This window comes from Schistocerca americana, chromosome 4, assembly GCF_021461395.2.
Source record: "Schistocerca americana isolate TAMUIC-IGC-003095 chromosome 4, iqSchAmer2.1, whole genome shotgun sequence".
NCBI classification, from domain to species: Eukaryota; Metazoa; Arthropoda; class Insecta; order Orthoptera; family Acrididae; genus Schistocerca; species Schistocerca americana.
The window spans coordinates 223,182,303-223,202,200 of NC_060122.1; the positions used below are offsets into that span (position 1 = coordinate 223,182,303).

A 19,898-nucleotide genomic window follows, 5' to 3' on the forward strand; every position below is an offset into this window, starting at 1 on the left:
TAAAATAAAAGACGTGTGCAGTCACACTTGTGATGAAAGCAGAAGGGAGACGTGTGATGCGTGTACTGCAGAAGCTGTAGTGCTGCTCCACAGGCTCGCGCCTGCGGTCGGCTCGCGCCGGCAATACTAAACACTCGGGATGTCGCCGGCTCGGCTCCGGGAGGCTCACGCCGTGTCGGCGCGGCCCGGCCGCCAGTGTGAACACCGCAGTTCAAAACCACGTGTTTGATATCAAAGCGAGCGGCGGCCCAGCCAGGCTCGGCTCGGCCCGGCCGGCAGTGTGAACGCAGCCTTATATACTGCTGAAAGACCACATCGCCTTTGTGGTAGACATCAAGCATGCAGGGATGCAGGTGGTTCTCAGCTGTCAGCCTGTCTCCTATTACTACCACAGTTCCCATGCAAGTGCAGAAGAATGTTTTCCATAAGATAATACTGCTCCCGTCAGCCTGCATCCTAGGCGCGCTACGTGTTTCGAGTCGCCGTTCCCCTCGATGACGGCATTTGTGGAGACGACCAGCGACCTAGTGTAGCAGAAATGTGATTCAGCCAAAGAGCCGACACGTTTCCATTGATCGACGGTGGAATCCCGATGGTCCCGTGCCCACCGCAGCCGTAACTGACGATGTGGTTGGGTCAACATGTGAACACGTAGGGGTGGTCTGCTGCGGAACTCCATCTTCAACAACGTGCGATGAACGGCGTGCTCCGGAATCACTTGTGCGTGCACCAGCATTGTCTCTCGGCAGAGATGCCACAGATCACCATCTGCCCTACTTTACAGAGAAGGCAAGCCTGCGAACAGCAAGTTCTGTGAAAAGTCGTGGACGTCCAACCATTTAGCACCTAGTAGTGATTCCACTGTCCTTCTATCTCTTTCCATAGATGCTCACGACAGTAGCACGTGAACATACAACCAGGTTCGCCATTTTCGAGACACTCATTCACAGGCTCTTCGTTATAATAATTTTCCCTTTGTCAAAGTCTCTTATTTTAATGGATTTCCCATTTGCAGCCCAAATCATCGCTATGGTGGTGCCCCGTCCGTGTCAACTCCGCTTACATACTTTTGTTAACGCGTCATGTGTCCGCAACGCCACCAGGCGACATCCATCGTGGCCGTGGGTCGTGATAATAATGTTTTGGCTAACCAGTGTAAATGTCTATGATTTTTTTCCACATCTGGTGGATCCGTTAAGTACAACTGATGTAAATTAAAAGAAATGTTTGTCAGCCTCGTAAGTAATTGCGATGGTCACAAACCGTGATATTTCTTCAACAAGGGTTAAAAATTTGTGAGGTATCGGTAGGTGTAAGGCGGTACTGACCCTGGGCGCGCCTTCCTGCTTAGCGAAGTAGCGCCTGTCGAAGTCTGAGAATTTGTGCTGGCGCAGGTAGTACGCCACGTCCCTGATGGCCTCCATCAGCCACGCCTGGTCCACGGACGGGTTGTCGGCAGCGGTCGGCGTCGTCTCCTCCCCACCAGTCTCCGTCACCACCGCCAGGTCTCCGTTACCAGCAGCTTCGCACACGGCCACCAACAGGAACGTACAACCCACCTGAGGAAACACGTTGAACGAAATGGTATTTCCAGTATTCTTGAGTACTGCTCGAGCGTTTGGTATCCCTATCAGGTCGGATGGAGGGAGGACATAGAAGCAATTCAGAGGCGGGCTGCTAGATTTGTTACTGGTAGGTTTGATCATCATGCGAGTGTTACGGAAATGCTTCAGGAACTCGGGTGGGAGTCTCTAGAGGAAAGGAGGCGTTCTTTTCGTGAATCGCTACTGAGGAAATTTAGAGAACCAGCAGCTGAGTCTGACTGCAGTACAATTTTACTGCCGCCAACTTACATTTCGCAGAAAGACCACAAAGATAAGATAAGAGAGATTAGGGCTCGTACAGAGGCATATAGGCAGTCATATTTTCCTCGTTCTGTTTGGGAGTGGAACAGGGAGAGAAGATGCTAGTTGTGGTACGAGGTACCCTCCGCCACACACCGTATGGTGGATTGCGGAGTATGTATGTAGATGTAGATGTAGACCAGTCTACACTGGGCTGACAAAGGTCGTGGGGTACAACCTAATATCGTGTCGTATCCCCCTTTGCCCGGCGCAGTGCAGCTACTCGACGTGGCATGGACTCAACCAGTCTTTGGAAATTGCCTGCAAAAATATTGAGCCCTGCTGCCTCTATAGCCGTCCATAATTTCGGAAGTGATGCCGGCGCAGGATTTTGTGAACTAGCTGACCTCTCGATTATGTCCCACAAATGTTCGATAGGATTCATAATGGGCGAAAAATTGGAAATTCGTGGTAAGTTCCTATGGGACCAAACTGCTGAGGTCATCGGTCCTTGCCTTACACACTACTTAATCGACCTTAAACTAACTTACTCTAAGGACAACACACACACCCACGCCCGAGGAAGGACTCGAACCTCCGACGGAGGCAGCCGCGCGAACCGTGACTAGGCGCCCCAGACCGCACAGCTACCCTGCGCGGCTATAACGGGCGATCTGGGTGGCCAAATCATTCGCTCGAACTATTCAGAATGTCCTTCAAACCAGTTGCGAACAATCGAGCCTTGGTGACGAGGCGCATCGACATTGGTAAAAGTTCCAGCGTTGTTTGTGAACATGAATGGCTGTCAATGGTCTCCAAGTATCCGAATATAGCCAAGGCCCAGTCAATTGCAAGTAAACACAGCCAACACGATTACGGAGCCACCACCAGCTTGCACAGTGCCTTGTTGACCCACATGGGTCCATGGCTTCGTGGGCCCTGCGCCACAGTCAAACCCCACCAACAGCTCTTACCTATTGGAATCTGGACTCATCTGACCAGGCCATGGTTTTCCAGTCTTCCAGGGTCCAATCGATACGATAACGAGACCAGGTGAGGCGCAGCTGGCGATGTCGTGCTGTTAGCAAAGGCATTCGGGTCGTTCCTCTGCTCCCACAGCCCATTAACGCCAAATTTTGCTACACTGTCCTGGCGGATATGTTGGTCGTATGTCCCACATTGATTTCTGCGGCTATTTCACGCAGTGTTGCTTGTGTATTAGCACTGACAACTCTACGGAAACGCAGCTGCTCGTCCGTTAAGTGAAGGCCGTGAGCGACTGCGTTGTCCGTGCTGAGAGGTAATGCCGAAAACTTGGTATTATCGGCACACTTTTGACACTGTGGATTTCGGAATATTGAATTCCCTAACAATTTCCGAAATGGAATTTCCCAACCGTCTAGATCCAACTGCAACGGCCTTGCCGCAGTGGACACACCGATTCCCGTCAGATCACCGAAGTTCAGCGCTGTTGGGCGTGGCCGGCACTCGGATGGGTGACCATCCGGGCCGCCATGCGCTGTAGCCATTTTTCGGGGTGCACTCAGCCTCGTGTTGCCAATTGGGGAGCTACTCGACCGAATGGTAGCGGCTCCGGTCAAAGAGAACCGTCATAACGACCGGGAGAGCGGTGTGCTGACCACACGCTCCTCCTATCCCCATCCTCAGCTGAGGATGACACGGCGGTCGGATGGCCCCGACGGGCCACTTGTGGCCTGAAGTCGGAGTGCTAGATCCAACTGCCATTCCGCCTTCAAAGTCTGTTAACTCGCGTCGTTCGGCCATAATCACGTTGGAAAGCTTTTCACATGAAGCACCTGACTACAAATGACTGCTCCGCCAATTCACTGGCCTTTTATACCTTGTGTACGCGATATGTATATGTATATGTGCATATCGCTATCCCATGACTTTTGTTACCTCAATGTATACGGAAATCGACAAAGATTGCTAATTCGCAAAGAATTTGTATGATGAATAATATAAGCAGTTCATTAAAGGGGCGCTCAGAAAGTTTCCGTTCGAAGTCCAGAAACGGTATGCCAATCTGTAAAGATCACAGTGAGCGGCGGGGCAATCAACCTACCGATGCACTAGACTGAAGATACTCGTTTGGTAATAAACCGTGTCCTGTTACGCAAAGACGTTCTTAATTGCTTGCTGCATATCTCCAACCCACAGGAATCATCGACACTTCAGAGCCATTTTTAGAGGACCGAAAACGTGATAATCGCATGGAGAGAGATGAGGACAAAAGGGCGGGTGATCGAGTGTCTCCCATTTGAGTTGGCGTAATTTCTGTGTTAAGATATTTGCGATCTGGGGACGTGCGTTATCATGAAGCAGCAGCATCTCTTGGTACACCATCGACAACTGTGGTGTTCGGCAGATATTCTGTCCCATGCAGAGCCTTCATTTCCCGATGTATGTCTACTGGTGTTAGTCCTTTGGCAGCCAAGAAAAAAATAACAGTTTGTACGATCTTTTTAACCGTTTGATAACAACGTTGACGTAGTACACGTTCCCGTATTTACCGCACGCACGTCGGGAAGACGAGATTGCCACACTAATTCCTTGCGTAGATATCGCTGCTTGTATACCCGTATCGGAGTCGCGCTGCGTTGTATTTACAAGGGGTGTCCAGAAAATAATTTGCGATCGGTCACTAAATGAAACCACGGTGAAAATCCAATGAATCTTCGCGTCACGTAGCACTTAGCAATTCTGTGGCCACAGTGAGCACGTAAAGTACCTAGTAAATAGTCTCTTCCGCCATGCATTGATGCCTACTGAAAGATTTCGCCTGGTTCCATGCATCCTCTTATAGCGTTCTCGTGGTTCATTCCTTTCTTTACGACAATTCTCGGCAGCAGAATGCAGGGGTAATGAAGACTGCTGCTGCAGCGTGTTCGATGGGAAGTATCTGATCATCCACAATACAACCTGGACATGGCTTGCTGATTTTCATATCTGCTCACTCGACCATCTGGCTAGGTAGACAATTTTTTGGCATATACAACGACCTGCAGATCAACGTAGAGAATTGGCATAAGGCTGCCTTCTATGACGAAGGTATTGTAAAGTCAGTACAACTCTGCGACAAATGTGTAAGTCGGAGCGGGGACTATGCAGGGAAGTAGCTGGAAGGTGTAGCTAACGGTTGCAAATAAACAATTTCTAATAGTCACTGTGTTTTCCACTTCGGGACTGATCGGAACTTACTTTCTGGACAATCCATGTGCACTGCGGAAACGTCTTCAAACGTTTTGATCGCCCCTTATAGTAATGCACTCTTGGTGACTAATAAAATTTGTGCCAGAGTGGGAATCAAACCTGTATTCCCTTCTTTTCGAGCAGTTTTCAGAAATTATAAGTGGAAACATCGGCGACAAAGAAATTTTGAGACGGTCTTGGAGCCCTGACTGTTGGAGATAAACAGGAAATCCGGCTACTTTATTTGTTGTGCCAAGGTTGAAATCAGCCTCAGGATGTCATCTTGGGAATTTCTTACAGTGCCTGATACACATGCCGTGTCATTTGTTGAAGACTGCTGGCTGGAGGCTGATACTGAAATATAAGGCTTCCTGTCGCATCCTAGACATGCGCTGTGGTAACAAATCAAGAGACCGGGCAAGCCAGTCATCGATCCATATGTTGCACTGTAGGTCTTGCATTTTAAACTGCTGGAATATACCATATCGTACCCTGGCCGCGAATGATATGTCAACAAGTTTAAGCATCCCTGCAACACATCGGCGGGTATTCAGCCTCCCTTCAACAACAATAGCCAGATCAGTCCTGTTGTATCCAATAGCCTCCCCTAATCAAGATTCCGGGAGCTGTACAGGTATGCTAAGGTCATCAGTCCCTCAGACTTAGAACTACGTAAACCTAACTAACCTAAGGACATCACACACATCCATGCCTGAGGCAGGATTCGAACCTGCGACAGTAGCAGCAGAGCGGTTCCGGACTGAAGCGCCTATAACCGCTCGGCCATAGCGGCCGGCCTGCGAGTTTTTTGTATCTCCTCTACGGCTACACTGGTATCGATCTGGCCGCTACAAATATTATGGATAATTGTTGCATACTGCTTCATTGTCAATATTACAAATGATAGGAAGCAAAACTGATTTTAATCAACTGAAACTATATGGTTCCAGAGCCCTTTTCAAGTCTCAGACATCTATGATGTATACATGCAGAATGAAGCAAGTTGTGCAAAGCCACTGTGCCAGGGTGACGTAGTGATTAGCGCATTTTCCTAGTGAGCAGGAGATCTGGGTTCGAATCCCGGCCTTGAAGAAAATTTTCATTAGTCGCTTCAGTCTGCATATATACATCAAAAATGAATTTGTTCTGTCAGGTACAGTCACAAGAAGCAAAAATAAAGAACAAAAAAGAGACCTTACAAAAATTTCAACTGCAAACACTACAGTATCACTCACTGCCGTGTTGCATAACACATTAGTTATGAATCTACTGGCCCCATCATAACTGGAGACGCTTTTGAAAGCGGTTAGGCATTCTCCTTACCAAATTGTCCAGATCATACTGTGGGATATTGTCTCATCCCTCCACAGCAGCCTCTACCGCGGTCTGTGAGGCCACAGGCGCGACAGGATGACTTCAGATAGCTCATATTATCGTGTCCTAGTTGATCTGGAGAATATGGACGCCATTCTGTCTGAATAAGTCTATGCTCCTCTAGGAAGGTGTTCATAAGATTGTGACTATGGGGGCGTGCATTGCCGTCCATCAGCGTGAATCCCGCTCCAATACGTTCACCAAATGTGTCCACAATGCGTGCAAGGATATCATCCCGATACTTCGCACCAGTCATCCATCCTCCCATGTACTGGTACAAGGTGTGACCTGCAGCCATATGTGGTTCCACCTCAAAACGTGACTGAACCGCCTCGACAAGGGTGGCGGTCTAATATACAGTTAGGGTGTAAACATTGCCCTCGTTGCCTCCACGCAAGAATATTAGTATTGTTAAGTTGAAGAATGATGCGGGTCTCACCAGAAAAGAGTGTTGTTTTATAAATGATAGGGTACAGCAATCAGTCGTCATTTCTTACAGGTTTTATTTGCCATTTACAGATTTCGGCTAGTGCCTAGCCATTATCAATGGCTCTGAGCTCTATGCGACCTAACATCTACGGTCATCAGTCCCCTAGAACTTAGAACTACTTAAACCTAACTAACCTAAGGACATGACACAACACCCAGTCATCAAGAGGCAGAGAAAATCCCTGGCCCCGCCGGGAATCGAACCCGGGAACCCGGGCGTGAGAAGCGAGAACGCTACCGCACGACCACGAGCTGCCTAGCCATTATCAGTGCACTATTTTCTAGTCTCAATGCATGTCAGTTCCCTACAGTTCGGGCGTCAGTCACAGTTCTTTGAATACTACTGTATTTTAAACTGCTGGAATAAACCATATCGTAACCTGCTTGTATAATACGGTAGTATTCAAAGAATAACAGGAAACTGACATGCATTGAGACTAGAAAATAGTGCATTGATAATAGCTAGGCAATAGCCGAAATCAAAATTTGTCAAATAAAACCTGCAAAAAAGGACGACTGGTTGCTGTACTATATCATTTATAAATCAGATTAGTCTCTGAGTGCACCCACTTTCCTAATGGAAGGAACCGTGGTAAAGAGTGTTATGTCTCACTGCTGCCTAGTCCATATAGAGTGGTTTCGTGCACATGCGTCACGAGCCTCTCTTCGAAACCAATTTAGGGGAGGAGCCTTGAGTGGTCTTCTGGCAAGTAACCCAAGTTCATGAAGCCTATATTGTACAGTTTTAGTTGACATCTGCACTCCTATTGCTGTTTGAAACTGCCATCGTAGATGTCGAGCATTGTGTGGAAGGTTATTCCTCGCTGGCATACGCAGATATCGGTCCTGCAAACTTGTTTCTCTTCCGCGGCCACTAATATGACGATCCTCAACTGATCCTGTCGTTAAAAACTTGTTCCAGATTATAGAGACATCATTTTGACTCACAGCAATATTCGCTGCAACGTCCATCTGTCTCATTGCCTGGTCCAGTAGAGTGACTATACGGAGCCTCTGATCGAACGTTACTGTTGCCCCAACCATCCTGAATCAATATAACTTTCGTAATGACACGCAGCGCACGTAATGCAATATTTACAGGTGACTTTGTTGCTATAAGCTGCACATATTGCTCCCTCACGGTAGAAACATGGACTGTTTCCGCTAGAATTACATTACTAACAATGCATTCATAACCTAGTGTATTTGTCGATCACTGTATCCAATATTAAAGTTTCCACAGTATGCAACATTTATTTTGACCACTATATAAGCTTCCTCCTCGCTGAACATCACAGAATCCCATTCAATGTCCCAATTGACTGTGGCTCCACAGCACGCAAGTCTCTGTTGTCTGTGATAGCCGGCCTGGGTGGTCGAGCGGTTCTAGGCGCTACTGTCTGGAACAACGCGACCACTACGGTCGCAGGTTCTAATCCTGCCTCGGGCATGGATCTGTGTGATGTCCTTAGGTTATTTAGGTTTAAGTCGTTCTAAGTTCTAGGGGACTGATGACCTCTGAAGTTAAGTCCCATAGTGCCCAGAGCCATTTGAACCATTTGTCTGTGATACGGTGACAGATAAAAATTCGAGATCTCAACCCAGCATCGAGTAACCCGTCTGCGACGGCGCCATTAAAAGGTCTTCCCACACAAAACGTCCACCCACCTATCGGTGAATTCTGTCCATAAGCTTGGTCTGTTAGATTGGTTGATTTGAAGGAGGGGGATCAAACAGAGAGGTCATCGGCCCCATTGGATTAGGGAAGGATGGGGAAGGAAATCGTCCGTGCCCTTTCAAAGGAACCATCCCGGCATTTACCTGAAGCGATTTAGGAAAATCGCGGAAAACCTAAATTAGAGTGGTCCGGACGCGGATTTGAACCGTCGTCCTCCTGAACGCGAGTCCACTGTACTAACCACTGCGACAACTTGCTCGGTGTGTTCAGCTGGGAAACGAATATCTACTGGATAAGTTGTAATAGAACAGTACCACTATATGTATCTGAAGGGGCAACCATTGAGCTCTTAAAACACAGATAGTTTCTGAGTGAAAGTTTCAATACATTGTCACTTGTCTAATACAAAAACACCGCCAAGCCCGTGCTACTCTTAATTTACAGTTTCGACATTCACACGCTACCACAGTCACCCGAAAGAGCCAGATTATAGTATCCAAGCGAACCTGTTACCAGTAAGATTATAAAACGCATTATCTGTGACAAAATGCTCGTTAAAATGTTCCACAGCTCGAGCCCCTTGAACGTTCAGTGCTCGGTCCCGACTTGCGTAATACGCCACGTGGGCTTTAATTAATTCAGAAGTCAGAGTTTACGTAGAAAAACAGGAATTTCACGCATTCGATTTTCCTACTTGTTCGCGTTTACTCTGCAGCACTCCAAGATTAAGTTTTACTCATTATTCCGCAAAATTATTCCGTCTGTTCAGAACTCCTAATACGCGCTTCCAAACATGATGAAGGCTGAGTTCCGAATTCAATCTAGACTTCACAAAGCAATGTACTGTAGTCTGACTGACTGGCATACATCATAGCCAATCCGATATCAGTATTAAACTGCGCAATCCTCCGTCTTTTACTACGAATCAACAACAGTATAACAGCTTTTCATAGCGATTTATAAAATGAAGAAATATAGAAACCCACAAGTATCAAAATAACTCCCTCTTTAAATCGGTACACTTGTGATAGCACGCGCTACCACTGTGTTCCAAAACGCCGCACATAAACATGGGAATTTTCCGGGGCTCATACCTTGGATTCTGTTGGTGATAGAAAGGTAGGATAACGTGTTTTGTATAGCCCTTGGGCTAGTGACCATTTGTATACCCAACAGAAGGATGGTCTTACTGTAACTACCCTACAGTACAGGGCCAAAGTATGAATATTACACACTTCCTCCAGCATAGGCAACTGGAGTAAATCGGTTGTTTTTTGTTTTCAGTGTGGTCTACGCCGGCCGCTGTGGCCGAGCGTTCTAGGCGCTTCAGTCCGGAACTGCGCTGCTGGTACAGTAGCATGTTCGAATCCTGCCTCGGGCATGGATGTGTGTGATGTCCTTAGATTAGTTAGGTTTAAGTAGTTTTAAGTCTAGGGGACTGATGTCCTCAGATGATAAGTCCCATAGTGCTTAGCGCCATTTGAACCATTTGATGTTGTCTACGGTGCGCCTTATTCTACATCTACATTTACATCCATACTCCGCAAGCCACCTGACGGTGTGTGGCGCAATTGAGGCACAATTTAAAAGAAGAAGGTAACTGAAAAATATTTGCCGGCGATTTACTTCCAAACGAGCTAGTAGGGGGACAGACATCTATTGCAAATTTCATTGACTCAAAAATAAGTCAACAGCATCTACTGTAAAAACCATAATGTGTGCCTACACCATCTCTCTGTCTCAATTCTAGATTTTATTGGAGAAACGGACAAGTACATTACTGAAAGTGATGCTCTTACGGGATTTGAACATTCACTTGTTAAGCACAAATATGTTTTGTTTAAATGCACGAGTGAAAGTGGGATCCGAAACATGCTGGAAAAGAATAAAATGTCTTAAAAATTCAGAACTTTGAAAAAAGTGTGCCATATTTTTACAGGAGACTTTACTGACAAAAACTAGAAAAAAGTTCTACACTACTGGCCATTAAAATTGCTACACCAAGAAAAAATGCAGATGATAAACGGGTATTCATTGGACAAATATATTATACTAGAACTGACATGTGATTACATTTTCAAGCAGTTTGCGAGCATAGATCCTGAGAAATCAGTACCCATAAAAACCACCTCTGGCCATAATAACGGCCTTCATACGCCTGGGCATTGAGTCAAACAGAGCTTGGATGGCGCGTACAGGTACAGCTGCTCAAGCAGCTTCAACACGATACCACAGTTCATCAAGAGTAGTGACTGGCATATTGTGACGAGCCAGTTGCTCGGCCACCATTGACCAGACGTTTTCAGTTGGTGAAAGATCTGGAGAATGTGCTGGCCAGGTCAGCAGTCGAACATTTTCTATATCGAGAAAGGCCGGTACAGGATCTGCAACATGAGGTCGTGCATTATCCTGCTGAAATGTAGGGTTTCGCAGGGATCGAATGAAGGGTAGACCCACGGGTCTAACACATATGAAATGTAGCGTCCAGTGTTCAAAGTGCCGTCAATGCGAACAAGAGGTGACCGAGACGTGTAACAATGGCACCCCGTACCATCACGCCGGGTGACACGCCAGTATGGCGATGACGAATACTCGCTTCCAATGTGCGTTCACCGCGATGTCGCCAAACACGTGTGCGACCATCATGATGCTGTAAACAGAATCTGGATTCATCTGAAAAAATGACGTTTTGCCATTCGTGCACCCAGGTTCGTCGTTGAGTACACCATCGCAGGCGCTCCTGTCTATGATGCAGCGTCAAGGGTAACCGCAGCCATGGGCTCCGAGCTGATAGTCCATGCTGCTACAAACGTCGTCGAACTGTTCGTGCAGATGGTTGTTGTCTTGCAAACGTGCCCATCTGTTGACTCAGGGATCGAGACGTGGCTGCACGATCCGCTACAGCCATGCGGATAAGATGCCTGTCATCTCGACTGCAAGTGATACGAGGCCGTTGGGATCCAGCACGGCGTTCCGTATTACCCTCCTGAACCTACCGATTCCATATTCTGCTAACAGTCATTGGATCTCGACCAACGCGAGCAGCAATGTAGCGATACGATAAACCGCAATCGCGAAAGGCTACAATCCGACCTTTATCGAAGTCGGAAACGTGTTGGTACGCACTTCTTCTCCTTACACGAGGCATCACAATAACGTTTCATCAGGCAACGCCGATCAACTGTTGTTTGTGTATGAGAAATCTATTGAAAACTTTTCTCATGTCAGCACGTTGTAGGCGTCGCCACCGGCGCCAACCTTGTGTGAATGCTGTGAAAAGCTAATCATTTGCATATCATAGCATCTTCTTCCTGTTGGTTAAATTTTGCGTCTATAGCACGTCATCTTCGTGGTGTAACAATTTTAATGGCCATAAGCGTATAAACATATGTTTTGAACTGAATAATTATAATAGATGAAGAAGAGGACCCACCATTGTAGGCATTGCGCTGTTCTTTGTGGAAGGCAGTTCTTAGGACCGAGCAAGGAAATTAATGGTTATGTAAACTGAAGGAGCAGGTGGAGAAAATAAAGGAAAGTGAAGGAATTAATGATCTCAGCTGTATCGGGACTTTGTGCGGAATCAGCACAGATGATAGGAAATGTGTGCCAGACTGGGACATGAACTCAGGATCTCCTGCTTATTAGGCAGTTACGTTATCCACTGCGCCACCTTGACCGGGAATTTATCACTTTTGCGTGGACTATCTCGATATGGTCCCTGGCCGACTCACACTCCCATCCAGCGTCACCTATCCACAGTTCTCGTCCATGTCCCCAATGTTCACTAATTTTAGATTCCTGCTAGAGGTCGAATGTAAATGTGCATTCACACTGAATGTTGTAAATTCATTGCCCATCGAGGCGAATCAAGTATACAGGGTGAAAAGTATTTAAACCGACAAAAGCTGGGAGGTTGTAGGGGACATCAAAACAAATATTTTTCCCTAATGTCATTTTTTCCTATGAGGAGTATTTAAACCAGTAGAGGAAGATTTCTCTGACGCCAAATTATTTAAACCAAGAAACACTTTTCCATTTTTTTATGACCACGAGACAACACATTAACACAACCCAATTTCAATTACAGTAGATTTTCAGAAATGCCTCTATTGACACGTAAACAAAGGTTACACCGTCGGATCATGTTCTATCTGACACGGGAGAAAACCCCAGGAGTAACCTGAATTGTTCCTGCTGCTGCTACTATCCGGTAAACCAGATCCTCTTCTGATGCAACAGGAGTTGCGTAAACAAGGTTGCGCATCTCTCCCCACACAAAAAGTCCAGAGGGGACATATCTGGGGATCGAGCAGGCCATGCTACAGGACCACCTCTGCCAATCTACGTTTCTGGGAACCGTCGGTCCAGGAATCGACGCACACAACGACTGAAATGTGCCGACGCCCCGTCATGTTGGAACCACATGCGTTGTCTTGTAGGGGGCGGGACGTCTTCCAGCAATTCTGGCAATGCTCTGGCGAGGAAATTGTAATAGTGCCTGCCATTTAATGACCTAGGGAGCAGATATGGCCCAATTAAACAGTCCCCAACAACACCGACCCTCACATTAACGAAGAACCGCACTTGATGAGCGCTAGTAACTGTGGCATGTGGGTTATCCTGACTCCAAACATGCGAATTGTGCACGTTGAAGACTCCATCACACCCGAACGTTGCTTCATCGGTAAAAAACACAGAGGATGTAAATGTAGGATGCATTTCACACTGTTCCAGGTACCACTGCGAAAGCTATGCTCTGGGCGGATAATCAACTGGTTCCAGGTTGTGGACACGCTGTAAGTGAAATGGACGTAAAAAATGCTCTCGAAGGACTGTTCTTACGTTCGTCTGATTCGTCCCCACGTTACGTGCAATTGCACGAGTGCTGATCGAAGGATCCCGCTCCACATGCTGCAAGACAGTTTCCTCAAATTGCAGCGTCTTACCGTGCGACGGTGTCCCTGTCCAAGTAATCTGCTAAATGACCCGGTCTCACGCAGATGTTGGTACACAGCAGCAAAGGTCGTATGATGCGGGATACGGCGATTAGGATATTGTTGTTGGATATTGTCAGCTCGTCCGTTGTGGTGCGCTATGTAGTAAGCACCAACCATATCAGTGTACTCACTCCCGGTTTATCGCTCCATTAGTAAACAGAGACAATGCACTAGTACACTGGTGGGCAGCAGTTGCTTACAACTGAAGAGCATAATACGCCCTCTAACAACTGAAGATCGTAATACAGCCTCTAACAACTGAAGAGCGTAATACGGCCTCCACCAATTTAAATAATCCTCATAAGAAAAAATGACATTAGGGAAAAATATTTGTTTTGATGTCCCCTAAAACCTCCCAGATTTTGTCGGTTTAAATACTTTTCACCCTGTATGAATGTATGGCACCTGTTCTTTCGGGTATGTCCGACCCCGTGTGGTGAATGTCCTTTTGGATATGTCCGAAATGCAACGAAGGCGTGGATGGGGACTGCAGACAGGTGTTGCAAGGTGGAAATGTGAGTCGGCCAGCGAGCATGCCGAGATAGTCCGGGCATTGTCGATGAATACTGTTTGTGCGTGACAATGGTTAACACAGCTGCCAGTAAACAGGAGATCCCAGATACAGTCCTGGTCTGACACAGTTTTCACTCGTCGCCACTGATTCCGCACAATGTCCTGACGTAGCCCGATGTAGCTTCAATTTGCATAATACGTTACAATGAAATGAACACCCTTAGCTGCTTACAGGCGTTGACATACGTCAACGGGGACAGATGAAAATGTGTGCCCCGACCGGAACTCGAACCCGGGATCTCCTGCTTACATGGCAAACGCTCTATCCATTTGAGCCACTGAGGACACAGAGGATAACGCGACTGCAGAGATTTATCTCTGGCACGCCTCCCGCGAAACCCACATTCTCAACGTATTGTCCCGCACTATATTCGTAGTGCCCTCGCCCGATATACTCATTACTCGCGGCGCGTTGCCGCTTTCCGTAAGAGTTCGGGCACTGTTTGTGCATTCGCACAGAAGAAGAAGATGGTCAAGTGGCCGGTGAGCCTTAACTATGTATATACTAAGATGGTATCTGTTCTTTCGGACGTGTCCGAAAGAACAGATACCATCATAGTATATATTTACATAATACGTATCACAACTGTGCATTCCTACTGGAGTCTGTTCTTTCGGACGTGTCAGAAAGAACAGAAACCACGCATTCATATAAAATAAATAGTTTGTGGTGTGTCACGAGGTGCAATATTTTGGTACCAAATATGACAGCCAGTGCTTCTTTTCGATTTTTGAGTAAGTGCTCTGATCTGAACCGAGCATTTTAGCTGCGTATGCGATGACTTGTTCATGCCCAGCATCGCTTATCTGAGAAAGAGCTGCCTTGATGCCATGTTCAGACACGTTGGCGGCCAGTATGAGGTATTTTGACGGGTCATAAGATTCCAGATAACGAGCCGATTTTAGACAATATTTTAACTTGTAAAAAGCCTCCTGACACTTCTATGACAATTAATATTTTGCATCTTACTTGCTTAGATTGTTAAAGGGTCTGGCGATCTGGGCTCGATTTGGCATAAATTTTCCATAATATTATATTTAGCCGAGAAATTGCTGAAGGCCTCTTAGGTTCATAGGCACATAGATTGTCTTTATAGCTTCCACATCTTGCTGTGTCGTTTAATGTCATTTACGATTCGATGCGAGGTGATTCAGCTGTCCCCATTGCTGGAATTCATAGACCTCACAATGCCCTTAAAAGCGGCGCACTAGAATTTCATTTTCTTTCGCTCGTTAATGCAAACTATTAGTCCTACAGAAAAAACGAACAGGACTTCTTTGTACGAAATTTCATATAGTTAAATTTTGTACTGGGATCCACTTTCGCTGGAGGCCACGGTTTTCGTGTTATTCGAAAAAAACGCGTTTGAAGATCACTTGAGTATGTTTTTATCGAATAATTCGAAAATTACGTCCTCCAGAAAAAACGTATCCCAGTGAAAAATTTAACTACATTAAATTTCTTAGAAAGAGATACTCTAGCGATTCCGAAAAGCTACCTTTAGTACATGTGCAATCCCTGAATTGGTGAGACTGCTCGTCTAGCGGTAATTGTAAGTAAGATCCTGATAGATCAATTTAATAGAGTTACTGTACACCAGATAGTCTTGACATAACCTCTTCTGGCCTACAACTCTTATGGATGGCATTCTCTGATTGGGCATTTGTAGTTTATTTTCTGGAGTACACAATTTTTATTTCTGAACATTTAAAGCGAGTTTACAATCTTTGGACCTCCTTTAAATCTTATCTTTATAATTTTTATTCATTATAAATAACCACATCAACGGCGAAAAATCTGAAGTTACTATTACGATTGTCTGCAAGGTCATTAATATAGAAATGAATAGCAGGCGCCCCAACATCTGGGGTATTCCTGAAAACCCTTTTACATTTGTCGATGACTCTCTGTTGAAGGAAATATAGTGCGTCCCCCCCTATCAGTAAATTCTTACTCTAGTGACATATTTATTTAATACTCCTGCGATCGAACTTTCATTAATAAACTTTCATGTGTTTCAGAGTCAAATGATCTTCGAGAGTAAAAAATGTTGCATCTACTCTAAATGCCTTGATCCAAGGCTTTCAGGATTTCATGGGAGCACAGCACAAGTTGAGTTACACATAGGCGATGTTTTCGGAATTTATGCTGGTTGGGTTCTAACAGGTCATTCTGTCGACATACCTCATAACATTTAAGGCCAGAATACGTTCTAAAATTCTACGACAAATGGCTGTCGTGGATGCTGGACGAAGGTTTTGCGGATCACTTGCGGTAACTTTCTTATAGACAGGTGGTGCTGTTATGTGACAAAGAAATTATCAAGTACTAATCATTCATTCAAATAAGAAGCATAAATTTCATATAGCGTCGTGTTGAATACTATATAGTTGACACCTCTCTCTCGACTGCGGACAGACGTCACACAAAAGCAAGAATTTACAGTCATAAAACGAAATTCCTTACTACACTACTGACCATTAAAATTGGCACACCAAGAAGAAATGTAGATGATAACAGGTATTCATTGGACAAATTTATTATACTAGAACTGACATGTGATTACATTTTCACGCAATTTGGGAGCATAGATCCTGAGAAATCAGTACCCAGAACAACCATCTCTGGCCGTAATAACGACCTTGATACGCCTGGGCATTGAGTCAAACAGAGCTTGGATGGCGAGTACAGGTACAGCTGCCCATGCAGCTGCAACACGATACCACAGTTAATCAAGAGTAGTGACTGGCGTATTGTGACGAGCCGGTTGCTCGGCCACCAGTGACCAGACGTTTTCAGGTGGTGAGAGATCTTGAGAATGTGCTGGCCAGGGCAGCAGTCAAATATTTTCTGTATCCAGAAAGGCCAGTACAGGACCTGCAACATGCGGTATTGTATTATCCTGCTGAAATGTAGGGTTTCGCAGGGATCAAATGAAGGGTAGAGCCACGGCTCGTAACACGTCTGAAATGTAACGTCCACTGTTCAAAGTGCCGTCAATGCGAACAAGAGATGACCGAGCCGTGTAACCAATGGCACCCCATACCATCACGCCGGGTGATAGCCAGTATGGCGATGACGAATACACGCTTCCAATGTGCGCTCACCGCGACGTCACCAAACTCGGATGCGACTATCATGATGCTGTAAAAAGAGCCTGGATTCATCCCAAAAAATGACGTTTTGCCATTCGTGCGCCCAGGTTCGTCGTTGAGTACCCATCGCACGCGCTCCTGTCTGTACCATGCAGCGTCAAGGGTAACCGCAAACATGGTCTCCGAGCTGATAGTCCATGCTGCTGCAAACGTCGTGCAGATGGTTGTTGTCTTGCAAACGTCCCCATCTGTTGACTCAGGCAGGGATCGAGACGTGGCAGCACGATCCGTTACAGCCATGCGGATAAGATGCGTGTCATCTCGACTGCTAGTGATACGAGGCCGTTGGGATCCAGCACGGCGTTCCGTATTACCCTCGTGAACCCACAGATTCCATATTCTGCTAACAGTCATTGGATCTCGACCAACGCAAGCAGCAATGTCGCGATACGATAAACCGCAATCGTGATAGGCTACAATCCGTCATTTATCAAAGTCGAAAACGTGATGGTACGCGTTTCTCCTGCTTACACGAGGCATCACAACGTTTCACCGGGCAACGCAGGTCAACTGCTGTTTGTCTATGAGAAATCGGTTGGAAACTTTCCTCATGTCTGCACGTTCTAGGTGTCGCCACCGACGCCAACCTTGTGTGAATGATCTGAAAAGCTAATCATTTGCATATCACAGCATATTCTTCCTGTCGGTTAAATTTCGCTTCTGTAGCACGTCATTTTCGTGGTGTAGCAATTTTAATGGCCAGTAGTGTAATATCCTCCGGCAGTACAGTGATTTAATCGATTGCCGCTTTATTTTTCCCCAAGGACTCAAAGGCAGTAGTACTGGACGCACGTTTGATCACGAAGAAGTCGAAAGTCGTAATGAAAAAACGAGTGCAGCTAGCGTAAGAAACGTGTGGTGGGCTGAATCTCAAAATTTCTGAAAAAACTTTATAAATCTTTCTTTGCGTGGCAGTTGGTGGATAACGCCATTGTATAAAGAGGAATTTGTTGTAGACAATGGGAGAAGCATTGACGTCAGGTCACATTTCCACGGAAACTATGGTTCGCATTGTCGAAAGTCTATAAAAGAAAAGGCGCTAGGAGAATTCAGGCAATAGTCTGGAAGGAACCCAGCTGGGAGAGGAACGTGAGTCTGACTTCGAGATTCCTACGACGTCGCCGCCGTGTATAAGTCGCCAGTGGTGCAAAAGCTGAGGAGGAGGAGGTGGCGGCGTCGGCGTATGGAAATAGGCATGGCGGGGAGTCTATCTGACCACGCACCCGTAGTGGTTTCCACAACTTGTAGAAAACTCTTGCTTATTTCATATCCCGTTTTCAGACTGAAACGAAATATGTTAGTGAAGCCACCTCAACCGCCGCCGATGTGTAAAAGCCGCCGTTAACCGAAGCTGAGGCGAGACAGGGCATGACGTCACCGCTGCCTGCCAACTTCACGAGACAAATGCGCTGTTACATAAACTGTATCTCCGTCCATGTATATGAGGACTTGCAGAATAAACCTTAAATCTGAAATCTGTGTTTTATCTCGAAGTTGTCATACGTGATGGATTCGTAAAGTGTGCTTTAAAATAACTTGAAGCTGTTCGTAATTACTTTAATTGTATTGCAAGTCTGCTTTAGTGTAGTGTTATAAAAGATAGTGTTGAAGATATAATGAAATTTTGTGTGTAAATTGGCAACGGAATAAGAGATAGTCTTATTGTAACAAGTCACTGGTAAATATTTTTAAATACCTGACATTCTTTGGACATAGAGCAGCAGATTAATTTATTTCAGATTGGTAGGAAGCAACATTATCATTTCCGCGCTTTTTCATGACCGTGATGTAGTCTTACCCGGTTCGGCACTAAGGGACCAAAAGGTTTACTGACTTTAAAAGAAAAACAAGACTACACAATTAAAAAGGATTGATTCAGAAATGATGGGAAAACGATAATGTTCCTCCTGCCTCAATGCTGCGTTCGGTCCATCGGCGTGATAGTAAGTTCTGGAGATTAACATTCAAGTATTGAGGAGATGGAGATACGTAAGGATAATTTGTCCAAATAAGCACACTTCATATATAACATGTTTTTTAACGCTACGTACCTTTTTATATTACAGTTACAATAGCTGGTGCGTATTAACAAAAGCTTTGCACATAACAGGCAATATTTGACGTTAATGTCATATTGATGGTGCCTGCTCGTAATTACTTACATAAACATATATGTTCCCTGATTGAGAAGACAATTAGCACGTTTACAGAATGGTATAAGATGAACATCAACAAATGCAAAACGAGGATAATGGAATGTAGTCGATTAGGAAATGAGACACTTAAAGTAGTAAAGGAGTTTTGCTATTTGGGGAGCAAAATAACTCATGATGGTCGAAGTAGAGAGGATATAAAATGTAGACTGGCAATGGCAAGAAAAGCGTTAACATCGAGTATAGATTTAAGTGTCAGGAAGTCGTTTCTGAAAGTATATGTATGGAGTGTAGCCATGTATGGAAGTGAAACATGGACGATAACTAGTTTGGACAAGAAGAGGATAGAAGCTTCCGAAATGTGGTACTACAGAAAAATGCTGAAGATTAGATGGGTAGATCACATAACTAATGAGGA

General features: G+C 45.6%; 1 protein-coding gene across 1 annotated transcript in view; it reads right to left on the minus strand.

Moving 5' to 3' along the window:
* The window catches only part of LOC124613362, a 139,028-nt gene that overhangs the window by 80,972 nt on the left and 38,158 nt on the right, over nt 1-19,898 (minus strand). Inside the window, exon 2 of the mRNA XM_047142061.1 lies at nt 1,329-1,559. Coding sequence (XP_046998017.1) covers nt 1,329-1,559 — 231 coding nt within the window. The remainder of the gene's footprint in view (nt 1-1,328; nt 1,560-19,898) is intronic.